Raw genomic sequence first — 15,642 nt, 5'->3', positions numbered from 1 at the left:
TGGCTGATAGAACTTCTGCAGCCATTTGCTTCTGAAGACTACCTTCTTCATTTGGTGGTTTTGGCAGCTAGTAGCCACAAGCTTTCTCTGCTATCGTTGAGGGCCTATTTAGTAAAATTAGTTAGAGCTTCAATTTGTCCCATTACTTCTAAGGAGCTAATGGGGGTGGGGGTGGGGGAGAACCAAAACAGTTAAAAGGAGATCATGCCAGTGGAAAAACCTAGGCTTGGTCCACCTGGCTTTAAAAAAAAAAAAAAAAAAAAAATGGGGTAATTCAGAGGTTTGGGTATAGTTTTTCTAACAGTTCCTGCAGCATAGGATAACCTCAAAGTGCAGTGCCCTATCCAATCATATAGCAACCAGGGCCACAAGTAGGGCCACACAGCCATTGAGTGGCATGAGGAGTGAGGTAGGCTCCTGCAGTCCTGTTGGGGTTTTTAAGCAGAAACCATTCAGTGGGATTAGGTGTCATCACCTGTCAGCAGTGGGACACAGGCTTCTGGCCCACTACACTGGAGGAAGAATTAGAGGGAGACAAGTGCCAGTAGGTGGTTCCACGTCCCATTGCCAGATCCTGAGGTGTCAGGACGACCTTGCTGTTTTGTTCTGGTAACAATCTTGGTGAATATGTTTCTGGAGCCTATGGTGTCACTCGCATTTTTGTTGGAGGGTCATTTGGGGCTCCTAGTCTGGCATATGGGGCTAAAGCCTCAGTGGGAGCCAAATTTATCAACCTCAAAGCCTCAGGCAGCACCCTAGTCTGCCTCACCGGGGAAGCCTTGGACTACGGCTTCAGGCAACACGGGGTCTTACCTGATCAGAAAACCCCTAGGAATTTTACTACGTTCCCAGCATCTGCACATTTTGGGGATTCACAGCCCATACTCTCCCTGGTAGGTAGATGACTAGGGTGTCTAGACACTCCTGTAACAGAGAAACATCTTCAGCAGTTAACACGACATCATCAATATAATGAAACCAATGGAAAGTAGCAGGCAAGGGGAAAAGATTAGGGGGGATCACCTTGTTAAGTTCTCTATAGTCCACGGTCATGCACCAGGACCCATCTGCTTTCTTCACAGACCACACAGGGATATTAAAGGCACTTTGGGCTTCCTGGAGGATGTCTACTCTTTTCAATTCCAAAGTAGTATGTCCTCCAGACAACCTTGATGTCTACCACTCTTCGTGGTAGGGCACTGGTTCCCATGCTGCATTCCCTCTTAAGATTGCTTTTACGATTGCCAGCTGCAATTGAATTTCTCCCACAGATATGGTCAAAGTCAGCCTCATGAGGACATCCACCCATAGAATGTATTCTGGTATGGGGGAAATATAAACTTGCCATGGTTTTGTGGGGGGTATGTCTTATTTGGAGAGTCAGGAATACTTGACTTACATAGATGGACTTTCTGCCATGTCTATCAATTGCCAAGCGAGTGGTCCTCAAAACTGTTCAGGGTTTCCAAAGATGAGGGTGCATTCTGCCCCTGTATCAACCAGAGCATCATCTACTGCTTATTTGTTTTTGACCAAAGTATTGTGACCTCTACATGGGGTGTTTGGTTTTTCTGCAGGGCCCTGAGCTGCAGGTGACCTTAGCCCCAATCCTAGTCCCCCGGGGCTTGGGGGGGGGGTCCTGGTGGGCCACAGGTGGTGGGGGCCTGACTTTGGCTCTGGGTGTTAAGGGATAAGATGACAGCATACCCTGGTCTCCTCCTCTTCTTCTCTTTCCTCCTCCCTGCTGCTCACCACCACCTCCTCCTTGTTCACTTCCTCCTCCTCCTGCAGCAGCACTAGCAGTCTCTGAAGTGCTGGCCTGCTCTCCTTGAGCTCTAAAGGGGTAGAGGGGCCAGCTGCAGGCTCCTGTGACTGAGGCAGAGCTAGGGCAGGGGCTGGTGACTTTCATCTTATGAGTAATGAGCGGCTGTGCCCAGAGGGGCCACTCTGCAAAGCCAGGATCCTCCTCTCCTTCCCCCATCTCTACAAACCTGCAGGCAAGTGTTTCTAGTTGCTCATCTTGTTCGTGGACATGGCTGCTCAATGTGTCAGTCATGACCACACACTACTGCTGCACATTCCTTTCCAAATGTAACTTTTTCTGCAAAGCTTTTATGCATGCTTCAGCAGCTATCTGGGTGTTGGTGGCCAGCTGAATGGCCCAGAGCAGCGGCCACCCTACAGCTGCCGCTGGTTTCCTAGCTTCCTTTCCATACTTATGAAGGTGTGTGTCTTCCCACGATCGTGCTATGCTGCTTGGTGTTTTGGGGGCATCTCCATACTCACATAGTGTTGCACATACATCAAGCATACAGGTCAGACCTCCCCTCCTGGAGGCTGCTGGGCAACCTGGGATTTCCCCCACAGAGGCCTCACTCCCACTTGCAATTTCCTCAGTCTCCTGGCTGGCTAGCCAATTGTCCTGGCATGGACTTGTAATGTGAAACTTACCTCCAAAAATGGAGGGTGATTGGTGGGATCCCTGGGGGCCTTTCTTTGTATTTATTTATTTTTCTTTTCCTTTTTGCTTTTCTTCATTTCTCAGTTTCTCATCTCTCTCTCTTTCTTTTTCTGTCTCCTGAATACCTGGTACTGTGTGTCATCCCCACCCCTTCTAGACAGGCCATGCCCAGAGGCCTGGGAGCCACCTTCCCAGTCACTGGTAGGATCTCTGGGGGTGTTTCTTTTCTTTTTCTTAAAATTTATATTTATTTTTTTCTCTTTTCCTTTTTGTTTTTCTTCATTTCTCTGTTTCTCATCTCTCCACTCCAATGGCAGACTCCCTCAGCACTCTTTTTGGGTTTTTTGGCTCTTGTTTCTCTCTCCTATCTCTCTTCTTTCCCAATCCCAACTCAGCTCCACACATCATAACCACCCCCTCCCTCCTGCCTATCTGTACCATGTGCTGAACATTGCACCCCCAAGCAGCACAGGCATGGCCTACTAGAACCTGCCCTGTGCTGACCCCGGCCCACCTTGTTGGCCCCAGTACATGCCACAAACAACCCATCCCAGCTACCACCTTCAGCTGGACCTGCTTTGTTACAGCATAGCTGAGGGACTGGCCTTGCCCATTGGAAAAGGAGGTGAAAAGTATCATATCTAGAAAGGAGCAAGCAGCAAAGAATGCACAGTGTGTCTGTTCAGACATAACCAAATAAAAGAAAAAAGCAGGATGAAACACACAAATCTACAATCAATAAATGAGAGAAATAACTACTGAATGTCCAGAAGACAGCAGACAACATCAAGGCATATTAAAAAAAAGAAACAGGACAAGATGGTTCCAGTTGGTGTCCAAAATAAAACACCAGGTGACTTTCCAGTAGAAGAAAAGGCACCAAAACTACCTGACAGGGAATTCAAATCTCTAAAGTTCAGAGCTATCCAAGGGTTGGAACAAAAAGCAGACAAAAATGAGGAAAAAACAGACAAATTCATGGAAAAGGCAGACAAATTCATGGAAAATACAGACAAAACAATGGAAGAATTCAGGAAAATAATACAGGAACAAAATATCAAAATAAATTCACAACTAGAAATCATACAGAAACAACAATGAGAAATCCAAAAGATAAACAAGATTTCAGAAATGGACAGTGTCATAGAAGGTCTGTGGAGCAGGTTTGAAACACTGGGAGATACGATCAGTGAAACTGAAGACAAATACTTGGATACTCCTTTTTTTGAGGAAAAACTAGAAAAAGAAAAATGAAAAAAAAAAAACTCTGAGAATGATGTGGGATACAATCAAAAGCAAAAATTTTTGAGTGACCAGAGTTCCAGAACAGGGAGAAAATGGAAAACACAGAGAGAATTATTGAAAAACTGCTGACAGAAAACTTATCTGATATAACGAAAGATGAAAAGCTGACCATCCAAGAAGCTCCTATCATAATCACACTCACTAAAACCAAAGACAAAGAAAGAATCCTGAGAACAGCTTGAGAAAAACAAAAACTCACATACAGAGGGGAAACAATAACTCTGATTATTTGACAGAAACTATGCAGGCAAGAAGGCATTGGGGTGACATATATAAAACCTTAAAAGAAAAAAATTGTCAACCAAGAATAATATATCCTGCAAAGCTCTCATTCTAATATGATGGTGAAATTAGGACACTTCCAGATAAACAGAAATTAAGGGAAATGTAAAAACCAAACCACACTTACAAGAATTATTAAAGGGAGTCCAGTTTGAGAACAAATAATATCAGACCACAGCCTGAATCTAGGACAAGAGATCACACCAGCCAGACACCAACCTCGGAAATGAACTGTCAAGGACTATTCAAAACCAAAAGATTTACAACAGGGAACCAGAGAGGCTAATCTGCAAATGACAACAACATCAGAACAATAAAAGAGGGAATAAATGGCATAGGTCTAGAACATTCTAATGGAGAGGAAGGCAAGGCAAAACCAAGTAATAATAGACTTGTTCAAATGTAGGAAGATACTAGTAAATTTCAAAGTAACCACAAAGAAAGTTAACAAACCTACTCATCAAAATAAAGAAGAAAAACAAAGCCTCAGTAAAAACAAAATCTACAAAAACAAAAGAAATGAAAAAAAAATCCACAAACAAAAGAAATACAGCACAGAAGAGTAAAAGGAACAAAGAAAACATCAGCGCCACAAAAAAAGCACTACAAAATGACAGCAATAAACTCAACGCCTATCAATAATTACACTGAACATAAATAGCTTAAATGCATCAATAAAGACAGAGTGACAGAACGGACAGAAAAAAACGGGACCCATCAACATGCTGTCTACAAGAGACACATCTTAGAGACACAGACAGAAATGTATTAAAAAAATCAAAGGATGGAAAATAATATATCAAGCGAACAGCTACCAAAAGGAAAAAAAAAACAGGAGTGGCAATACTAATCTCAGATAAAATAGACTTTAAAGCACAATCCACCATAAAAGGGCACTATATCATGATTAAAGCGACAATCCATCATGAGGACTTAACCATAATAAATATCTATACACCCAAAGACAGGACTCCAACATACATAAAACAAACTCTAAAAGCACTGAAAAGAGAAATTGATAGTTCCACAATAATAGGAGACTTCAACACAACACTCTCAGTAAAGGACAGAACATCCAGAAAGAAACTCAACAAAGATACGGAAGATCTAAAGGCCACAGTCAGCCAACTTGAACTCACAGACATATATAGAACACTCCACCCAAAAGCTACAAAGTACACATTCTTTTCCAACACACACGGAATGTTCTCCAGAATAGACTACATCTTAGGCCACAGAGCAACCCTCAACAAAATCCAAAACAGTGAGATAATACAAAGTATCTTCCCTGACCACGATGCCATCAAAGTAGAAATTAACAACATATCAAAAAAACGATACACCATGACCAACTAGAATTCATATCAGGTATGCAAGGATGGTTCAATGTTAAAAAAATCAATCAATGTAATCCACCATATAAATAAAAGAGAAGAAACACTGGCCAAATCGACAAAAGAAAAACAGGAGAGGATGCAAATAACCCAAATAAGAAATGAAATGGGAGACATTACAACAGACCCAACTAAAATAAAAAGGATCATAACAGAGTATTATGAAAAACTATACTCCAACAAACTTGAAAACCTAGAGGAAATGGACAAATTTTTTAGAAACACACTACCTACCTAACACAAAATGATGTTGAAAATCTGAACAGACTCATAAAAAGAGAAGAAATTGAAAACGTAATTTAAAAACTCCCACCCCCCCCCAAAAAAAGGTGTGGCCCAGATATCTTCACCTGAGAATTCTATCAAACATTCAAAGACAAGCATACACCAGTACTACTTAAACTATTTCAAAGCATAGAAAAGGAAGGGGTACTCCTAAATTCATTCTATGAAGCTAGCATAACCCTGATAATCAAACCAGGCAAAGACACCACAAAAAAAGAAAGTTACAGACCAATATCTCTCATGAATATGATGCAAAAATTCTTGACATAATTCTAGCCAATAGAATTCGACAACATGATTATTTCAATTCATGCAGAAAAGGTATTTGACGAAGCCCAACACCGATTGCTGATAAAAACTCTCAATAAAATAGGTGTAGAAGGAAAATTCCTCAACATAATAAAGGACGTCTATACAAAACCACTAGCCAACATCATTCTTAATGGAAAGAGGCTGAAAACATTCCCCTTGAGAAGGAATAAGACAATAAGACAAGACATTGTGCTGGAAGTCCTAGCTAAAGCAATAAGGCAAAAAAAAAAAAGAGCATCCAGATTGGTAATGAAGAAGTAAAACTGTCCCTATTTGCCGTTGATTTGTTACTATACTTAGCAAACCCAAAAGACTCCATGAGAAAACTACTGGAACTAATGGAAAGATTCAGCAGAGTAGCAGGATACGAGGTTGACATACAAAAATAAGTTGGATTCCCGTACATCAATAAAGAGAACAATGAAAAGGAAATCAGGAAAACAATACCATTTATAACAGCCCCCCACCCCCCCAAAAAAAATTCTTAGGAATAAGCCTAACCAGAGATGTACAAGACCTACACAAAGAAAACTACAAAACACTGCTGCTAGAAACCAAAAGAGATCTACATGAATGGAAAAACATAACATGCTCATGGATAGGTAGACTAGATTGTGAAAATGACAATTCTACCCAAAGTAATTTACAAATACAATGCAATTCCAATCCAAATACCAACAACATTCTTTAAAGAGATGGAAAAACCATTCATCAACTTTATATGGAAAGGGAAGAGACCCCGGATAAGTAAAGCACTATTGAAGAAGAAGAATAAAGTAGGTGAACTTGCACTACCTGACCTCAGAACCTACTATACGGCTACAGTAGTCGAAACAGCCTGGTACTGGTATAACGACAGATACATTGACCCATGGAACAGAATTGTGAACCCAGATGTAAATCCAACCACCTATGGTCACCTGATCTTCAACAAGGGCCCAAAGTGCATCAAGTGGGGAAAAGACAGTCTCTTTAACAAATGATGCTGGCAAAACTTGAAGTCCATCTGCAAAAAAATGAAACAGAACCCATACCTCACACCATACACAAAAACTAGTTCAAAATGGATCAAAGACCTAAATATAAAACCGAAAGCTATAAAGATCAAAGATAAAATAGAACCAAAACTACAGGGACTAATACATGGCATACATAGGATACGAATCATAACAAACAATACACAAACACCAGAAGATAAGCTAGATTACTGGGATCTTCTAAAAATTAAATACTTACATTCATCAAAAGAGTAAAAACAGAACCTACATACTGGGAAAAAAATTTTTGACTATTACAGATCTGACAAAGGTCTAATCTCTAACATCTACAGGAAAATCCAACACCTCTACAACAAAAAGACAATGCAATTATAAAATGCGCAAAGGAAATGAACAGACACTTTACCAGTGAAGACATTCAAGTGGCTAACAGACACATGAGGAAATGCTCATGATCACCAGTTATTAGAGAAAGGCAAATCAAAACCACAGTGAGATGCCATCTCACCCTAGCATTACTGGCATGAATCAAAAAAAACAAAAAATTAAAAACGTTGGAGAGGCTGGGGGAAACTGGAACTCTTATGCACTGCTGGTGGGAGTGCAAAATGGTACAACCGTTTTGGGAAACAATATGGCTCTTCCTTAAAAGGCTAGGAATAGAAATACCATATGATCCAGCAATCCCACTTCTAGGAATATGTCCTAGAGGAATAAGAGCCGTCACACAAATAGACGTATGCATACCCATGTTCATTGCAGCATTGTTCACAATAGTAAAAAGATGGAAGCAACCTAGATGCCCATCAACAGATGAATGGATATGCAAACTATGGTGCATACACACAATGGGGTACTTATACAATGATAAAGAACAATGATGAATCTGTGAAGCATCTCACAACAAGAATAAATCTGGAGGGCATTATGCCAAGTGAAATAAGTCAATCACAAAAGGACAAATATTGTACAAGACCACTATTATAAAATTCACAAAAAGATTTACACACAAAAAGAAACAATCTGATGGTTATGAGGGAAGGGAGAGGTGGGGATAGAAAAGCACTAAACAGAAATAGGTAAAGCGTTACTCTGGTGAAGGGTAGGACAGTACACAATACTGGGGAAGCCAGCACAACCTGTACAAGGCAAGGTCATAGAAGCTCCGTAGAGACATCCAGACTCCCTGAGGGACCAAATTTCTGGGCTGAGGGCTGTGAGGACCATGGTCTTGGGGAATATCTAACTCAACTGACATAAAATAGTTTATAAAGAAAATGTTCTACATTCTACTTTGGTGAGTAGCATCTGGGGTCTTAAAAGCCTGTGCATGGCCATCTAAGATACTCCACTGGTCTTACTCCTTCAGGAGCAAGGGAGAATGAAAAAAACTAAAGACTCAAGGGAAAGATTAGTCCAAAGAACTAATGGACCACAGCTACCATGGCCTCCACCAGACCGAGTCCAAGTACAACCAGATGGTGCCCAGCTACCACCACTGACTGCTCTGACAGGGATGACAATAGAGGTCCTGGACAGAGCTGGAGAAAAACGTAGAACAAAAATCTAACTCACACACACACACACACAAGACCAGATTTACTGGCCTGACAGATACACTTTTAGCTCAGAAATGAAGTCACTCCTGAGGTTCGCCCTTCATCCAAAGATTAGACAGGCATATAAAACAAAATGAGACTAAAGGGGCACACCAGCCAGGGCCAAGGGCTAGAAGGCAGGAGGGGACAGGAAAGCTGGTAATAGGAAACCCAAGGTCCAGAAGGGAGAGTGCTGACATGTCGTGGGGCTGCTGACCAGTGTCATAGAACAATAAGTGAACTGTTTAACGAGAAGCTAGCTAGTTCTGTAAACCTTCATCTAAATTACACACGCACACACAAATTGGAGGCTGCTGAAAGACTGAAAAAAGATGTGGGCAACTCCAGGGTGGCTGCAAAGAAGTTTATTAGGCAGACTTACATACAAGATGAGTCCTGGGCGGCCACAGGACCAAGCAGATCTCCGCACTTCACAGTGGGAAGGCAGAGGTTTTATAGCAGTGGTGGACAATAGTGGCTGCGTGCCAGGGGTTTACAGAAGAACAACTTAGCAAACTTTAGTGAACTAGCAGAACGCATGAGGGTGCTCATATTCAGCCTCGCAAAGCCTGATTTCCCGTCAGAGACCTGGGTTTGATTCCTGGCCAAAGTCCCTCATGCGCAGCCACCACCCACCTGTCAGTGGAGGCTTGCGTGTTGTTAGGATGTTGAACAGGTTTCAGTGGAACATAAAATTGTGTTTTAGTAAATAATTTGGGGAAAATAATAAGCCCCTTTAATACATATTTTCAAAATAATTTTTAATTCCTCCTCACAGCACTCTATGCTCTTGCAGTTATTATAAGCTCCACAAGGGTAAGGACTATGCCTAACTTGTTCAACCATAGACTTAAAAAAAAAAAAAAAAAAACTTAGTATCTAGCAAATGATTGGTTAGGAGGCACTTGATAAATATTTAGTGACCAGCTGACAACTAATCTTGTAAAACATTTTGTAATTTACAAGGTACTTTTAGGTACATCATCTCAATCAATCCTTGCCATGACCCTTTCAGATAAATTCAGGAGGGATATCTCCATTTCATTCTGCTGTGCATTAGGTTGTTATGAGTTGGAACCGACTCAATGGCACCTAACAACAACATCTCCATATCTTATAGGAACCAATACAGAGGAGTTAAGTGGCATCCCCAATTTCACAAATTAGGTGGCAAAGCTTGGGTATGAAGCAGGACTTTTGGTTCTTAGTCTAGTGCCTATTCTATTTTAACTTCCTTGTCTCAGAGACAAACAAACAGAGATAGGCTACACACGTTTAGGATACCATTAAAGCTTTTGCACCACTATACAGTACAAAGGGCTTGAAGACACTGAGCCCAGGTTGATAAGATCAGCCTCATAATTGTGCTAATGCTACGTAGGAGGAAAGCTCTTTACCTTTTCTGCTGCAAGTCACAAACTGGCAGCCATGACCTGAACCTGGCCTCCAAACAGTTTTTGTTTGATCTATACAGGTTAAGAAAATCAGAAGATTTTACATACAAATTTGCATTTCCTTTATTCCTTGAAAAATGGAAATTCTGGGAAAACAGAAAATCTGGTCTCCCTGGTTTCAAAATCCAGTGGATGTGCTCTTCCTTCCTCACAATCCCACCCTCCTATTATCTTACATCCAACTCCCCTCCTTTGTGTTAAGTCTGGCACCTGTAGGCTGACTTGGGTCACTTGACTGAGACCATCAGGAAACAGAGAATTTTGGGGTTGGTTTGGGTTGGTTACTTCAGCACATGTTAACATAATTCAGGAAAGTGCCTTAAATCTCATAGGCCTGCCTCAAGACGAGGTTGACAATTGGAAGCTGTTGTGTTTGAACCCTGATAATTTTCAGGCAGTGCATTTGCCTGATTCTAATAGTTTCTAAAGTGGTCCTGAGACGTCTCTTAGGCAGTGGCCACATAAACTTATGGCTCCCAGCTAAGTAATTCTCTGGTCATAAGAGATAAGACAGTGGTTTATCCAGAGAGTTAGAGAGAAAATAATCTTCTAACTCTTCAGGGTGTGTGCTGCATTCTTTGGAACTAGAAGTGAATTGTCCAGAATGTCTTTTTTCATAATTCTTTAAAGCACCTCTGGAAAATATTTGCCTTCAAGTTTCTGACTCATCCAAACATTGAATTGCTCATTTAATAACCATGTTTTCCCTGGGGAATTCAAATACTTTGACTAGAGTTACAACTCTTTTTAAAAAAATTAATGGACAATAGTATTATTCCTTTCCGTGGGTGGAAAAACTGAAGTGCAAAGAGGTCAAGTGATTCACTAGAGGGCCTGGCACATGTCATCTGGCTCAGCTCAGCTGCCACTAAAGCCCAGAGAATATTTGATTAGTTTTCCGTATTGATAGCTGGTCCATTTTCTCTAAGTTGCTCATGGGTTTTGTTGTTACTCTTGTGGTTGTACATCTTAGTGAGTTAGCAACTTCACAGATGTTTATAAAGCAGATTGGCTTACCATAGGGTCTTTTACTTCAAGAAAATGAGAATAGATGTATTGTTTTTTAATAAATTATAAAAATAATACATAAATGTTGTAAAAATACAGACATTGAAAAGAACATAAAAAATGCCTACAATTTCACATACAGAGATAACTCAACATTTTGTCTCAATATTTTCTATGTACATAGTCATCTATAACATACTTGTTGCCGTTGAGTCTATTCTGACTCATAGCAACCCTATAGGACAGAGCAGAACTGCCCCATAATGTTTCCAGGACTGCAATCTTTATGGAAGCAGACTGCCACATCTTTTTCCCATGGAGCGGCTGGTGGGTTTGAACCTCTGAAGCAGCCTAGCGCTTGACCACTGCGTCACCAGGGCTCCTTATCTATAACATATCCACACTTCAAAACAAGAACAGACGCTCAGGATCATAATATGCAAACTGTTTTTTAGCCTATATTTTCAGTTAAAATAAATCCTAGAAAATTTTCTGTGCCAATTATATGGATGTGTATCATTGCTTTAAAAGGCTGCAGTGGTCCAGTATATACACTGCTGTTCGTAGTTGCTATTGAGTTGGCTCTGACTCACGGAGACCTTTTGTATGACAGTGAAATTTTGCCCAGTCTGTGCCACCTTCATGATCACGGGCGTACGTAAGGTCACTGCTGTGGCTGTTGTGTCCACCCATCCCACTGAGGGCTTCCCTCGCTTTCACTGACCCTTTACACACACTCCTTCGTAATTTAATTAAGCAATCTCCTATTGTGGACATTTATTGATAACTTACTTTTGCTTAATTTTTGGCTTTGAATAAACTATGCTGCAGTGAGTGTCTTTGCACAGTTGTCTGATTATTTCTTAAGGAAAGGCATTAGGAATAGACTTTTTGTGTCAAAAGATATAAATATTTTTAAATCTTTTGATAGATATTGCCATAGTGCTTTTCAGAACATTGACAAATTTACGCTTCCATCAGCGGGGTATGAGACTGTGACAAAAAAGTACTTTTTAAATGCTTTTTCCTTTTTTTTTTTTTTCATTTTACAATTTGGGGAGAAGAAACGCAAAAAAAGAAGCTTCATTCCAAATGGCTGCATCTCTGCATAAAGTAGTTTTTAATTATGTCTGTTTATATATTAACTGTCTCGAAATCTGCATGTGTTGCCGCTTATTTGAAATTTTACATTTTCAAATAGGGATAAACTATCTGAAACTAGCCAAGTTGGGGAAGTTGAATTATGCTCTTGGTATCACCAAGGGCTTTATGGACACTGTTGGTGCCCCACTGGGTCTACTTTACCAGTAGTGTACTCATCCTGCAGCTGACGTGAATCTTGGCACAGCCTTTCACAGCTGCCTAAAGTTGTCCTTGGACAAATGGGAAGCTAAGCTGTCTCCTTGAGCTTCCCTCCAGACTTTGACCCCTATCTTACCTCAAGGTGGGGTCAACTGCTGTGCTATTGGTGTTCCTATGCTCAAAGCTCCCTAAGGGATCAGACTAAAGCTAGTTTCTAGCTGAGTCCACAACATTGCTTGGATTTCTAACCCCCTGCCCTCACCTGCTTCCTTCATCAAATAAATCTCTTGAACCAGAATCCCCATCTCTGCTTCCACTTCTAGAGAGTTTGACCTAAGATAAAGGTTTTCCACAGACAGGAAGCTTGAGGAACAATTTCTTTCTTCAAGCTGTTTTATTGCCCAGCCATAAGTTATTGCTATCAAATTCAAAACACAGAGATGATTCACAACAGCACTGTGTCTGTCAGATAAATATCGACTTGCCATAGAAAAGACATACTGTAATTGGTAAGCAGGAACAAACGTAGAATTCCTCATTTTACTATTGGTATGCAACTTGGCTATAAGGTTAAACTGAGAGATTTGGAGGCATTTGTAGGTAGACTGGTGCTATAGTGATTTGCCAAATTATTTTGTTTATTATGGTCTCCATTTTAGGGAAACCTAAATAAACTAAGAAATAATCTGAAATGAACAGCACCTCATTTCCTGAGATGCATAAATCCCGAAGTGAACAAAATATGAGGTAGGATCTAAACTTCTTTGTAACCCACACTAGGAAATATATTTGATTTCAGCTATGTTAAATGTCTTTTCAAGAAGCATTTTCTGGTTCCTTTTATAAAAGGGCAGATTTTCAGATAGAAAAATGAAAGTAAGCTAAAAGCGAGGTCTTCAGAACCTCAAGATTGTCTTTGAATTGAGATTGAAGTGGATGCACAGAAAGATTTCACAAAGCAGACTCAACTGGATAACATAAGACTGCTTGATTTTACCATTTAAATCCTCCTTGAATTTCATGCTAAAGCGTAGATAAGTTCCTAAGCCACTGTCTATAAGGGCAAAGTATAATCAAAAGTGACTGAATCATCTTCTCGAGGATTAGTGCTAGTTGCCGAGCTGGCGCTCATGGCCACCCCGCGTGTGTCGGAGCGCGGCCGCGTTCCACCCCGCGTGTGTCAGAGCACGGCCGCGTTGCACCCCCCGTGTGTCGGAGCACGGCCGCGTTCCACCCCGCGTGTGTCCGAGTATGGCCGTGTTCCACAGGGTTTCCAATAGCTGATTCCTCAGGAGTGCTCGCCACGCCTTTCTTCTGAGATGCCTCTGGGTTTCCTTGAACTGCCAACCTTTCAGTTAGCAGCAAGCAAGTTAACCATTTATACCATCGGGGACTTCTATCTCAGACTAGGGCAGTTATTTGGTTGAAGCTATCTAAATTGACCATAAAGATATTTCTAAATCAGTATGTAAGTGTTAAGAACTCCCTCTGGCCTTCCTTCTTAATTCTAACATCTCCCCTCTCCCTAATATACCCATTTCCAAACCCAGTGCCATCGAGTTGATTTTGACTCATAGCGACACTATAGGACAGAGTAGAACTGGCCCATAGAGTTTCCAAGGAGCACCTGGTGGATTTGAACTGCCTACCCTTTGGTTAGCAGTCATAGCGCTTAACCACTACGCCACCAGGGTTTCCATACCCATTTCATTAGTCATATAATTCTGGGCTATGGGTACTTTTGATGAGTAAATAGTATGATGAGGTTGGAGGGTGAAAGTGAGATTTATTTTTATGTTTTTTACTGCCAAGACAAAATTTTTACAGACATTGATTACATGCATTGCTTTTCTTATATCATGGGTTTGAAGATTCCTGCGATTTCTATGAAATTCCAAGTAATCCATCGCTAACCAAAAGGTTGGTGGTTTGAAACCACCAGCAGCTCCAAGGGAGAAAGATGTGGCAACCTGTTTCTGCAGAGGTTTACAGCCTTGGAAACCCTATGGGGTTGCTATGAGTCGAAATCGACTCGACAGCACTGGGTGTAGCTCTTTGGTGGGAGGCTGTCAGCCCCAGAGGAATGTGTATGACAAGCACTTACGTCTCCAGAGCACCAATCACCCTGGGAACATGTAGCCAGACATTGCCGATTCTGGTTTCTGAGGATTGTAGTATCTTGCATTTTTATTAACTTCCTGTAATTAAGACCCCAATCTTGACAGTCTGTGGTCTATTTTGGGAAAGTGTGATGCTAAACAATGATGCTGCAGTTTGAGTTTTAGCGTGTAAATCCTTCATGTTCATTCACTGCTGTATGTTTTTACCTCACTGCTTTCCACCGGCTGGATTTCTGAACGCACCCAGGGACACTGCTTCCATCTTGCAAGGAATCTAATTAGCTGCCTCTATTTTGGAGCGATTCTGTTCCCTATTAGAGTTGCTTCCAATTGAGTTAGCCCTGATTTAATCAGTTTTTTTTTTTTTTAAGCCAAGAGACAAAGACATAAGAAAAGCTTCATGATCTAATTAGAAAGGTTTTTCATATGTACTTAAAGGGAAAGAACATGCTTGATCTTCAGATGTCATAGGACTGCACCATCTGCTTCTGTTCGTGAAAGGGACTGGGGGAAGGCGTATGGGTATGTGGTTTAGGGTGGGTATCTATGACCCTGGGCACAGGTGGAGAGTCACCTCTGCCCCATTTTCCTTGTAGGACCACAGCAGGCCTTTGTGTTAGGAGGACTGCTGCTTGGCTGCTTCCGGAAGACGTGCTGAGAGCCAGATGCAGTGGCTTCTTGGATGGTTTTGCAAAGGCTCTATCAGAGATTGCTGCACACGGCTGTAGTGGGGCTTCTTCTGATGAACGGAAGGTGACAGGAGGTGATTAGACTACAGAATAAAACAGGAGCTCTCGAGATAATAGAGGGGATGCCATCGATTCCTCCTAGAGGCAAAACTGTAAAACAGAATTTTCATTTCCCCATCCCCCACTTTGAGGACCAAGGTACACCTGACCCAAGCTTTGGTATAAGGAAGACTGAAGAATTGAGGCCTTTGAATTATGGTGTTGGCAAAGAATATTGAGTGTACCATGGACTACAAGAAGAATGAATATGTCAGTCTTGGAAGTACAGCAGAATGCTCCTTAGAAGCATGGTGAGATTTTGTCTCATGTACTTTGGCCATGTTATCAGGAGGGACAAGTATCTGGAAAATTACATCATGCTTGGTAGAGGGTCA

At 41.3% G+C, this 15,642-nt stretch overlaps 1 protein-coding gene across 1 annotated transcript in view; it reads left to right on the top strand.

Moving 5' to 3' along the window:
* The window catches only part of MYH15 (myosin heavy chain 15), a 208,390-nt gene that overhangs the window by 110,402 nt on the left and 82,346 nt on the right, over positions 1-15,642 (top strand). Inside the window, 2 exon segments of the mRNA XM_049857882.1 lie at positions 12,159-12,210; positions 13,059-13,146. Coding sequence (XP_049713839.1) covers positions 12,159-12,210; positions 13,059-13,146 — 140 coding nt within the window.

Source organism: Elephas maximus, chromosome 18 (assembly GCF_024166365.1).
Source record: "Elephas maximus indicus isolate mEleMax1 chromosome 18, mEleMax1 primary haplotype, whole genome shotgun sequence".
In the NCBI taxonomy this organism is placed as follows: Eukaryota; Metazoa; Chordata; class Mammalia; order Proboscidea; family Elephantidae; genus Elephas; species Elephas maximus.
The sequence above is the reverse complement of the archived record's forward strand: the minus strand, read 5'-3'. Positions and strand labels throughout refer to the sequence as shown.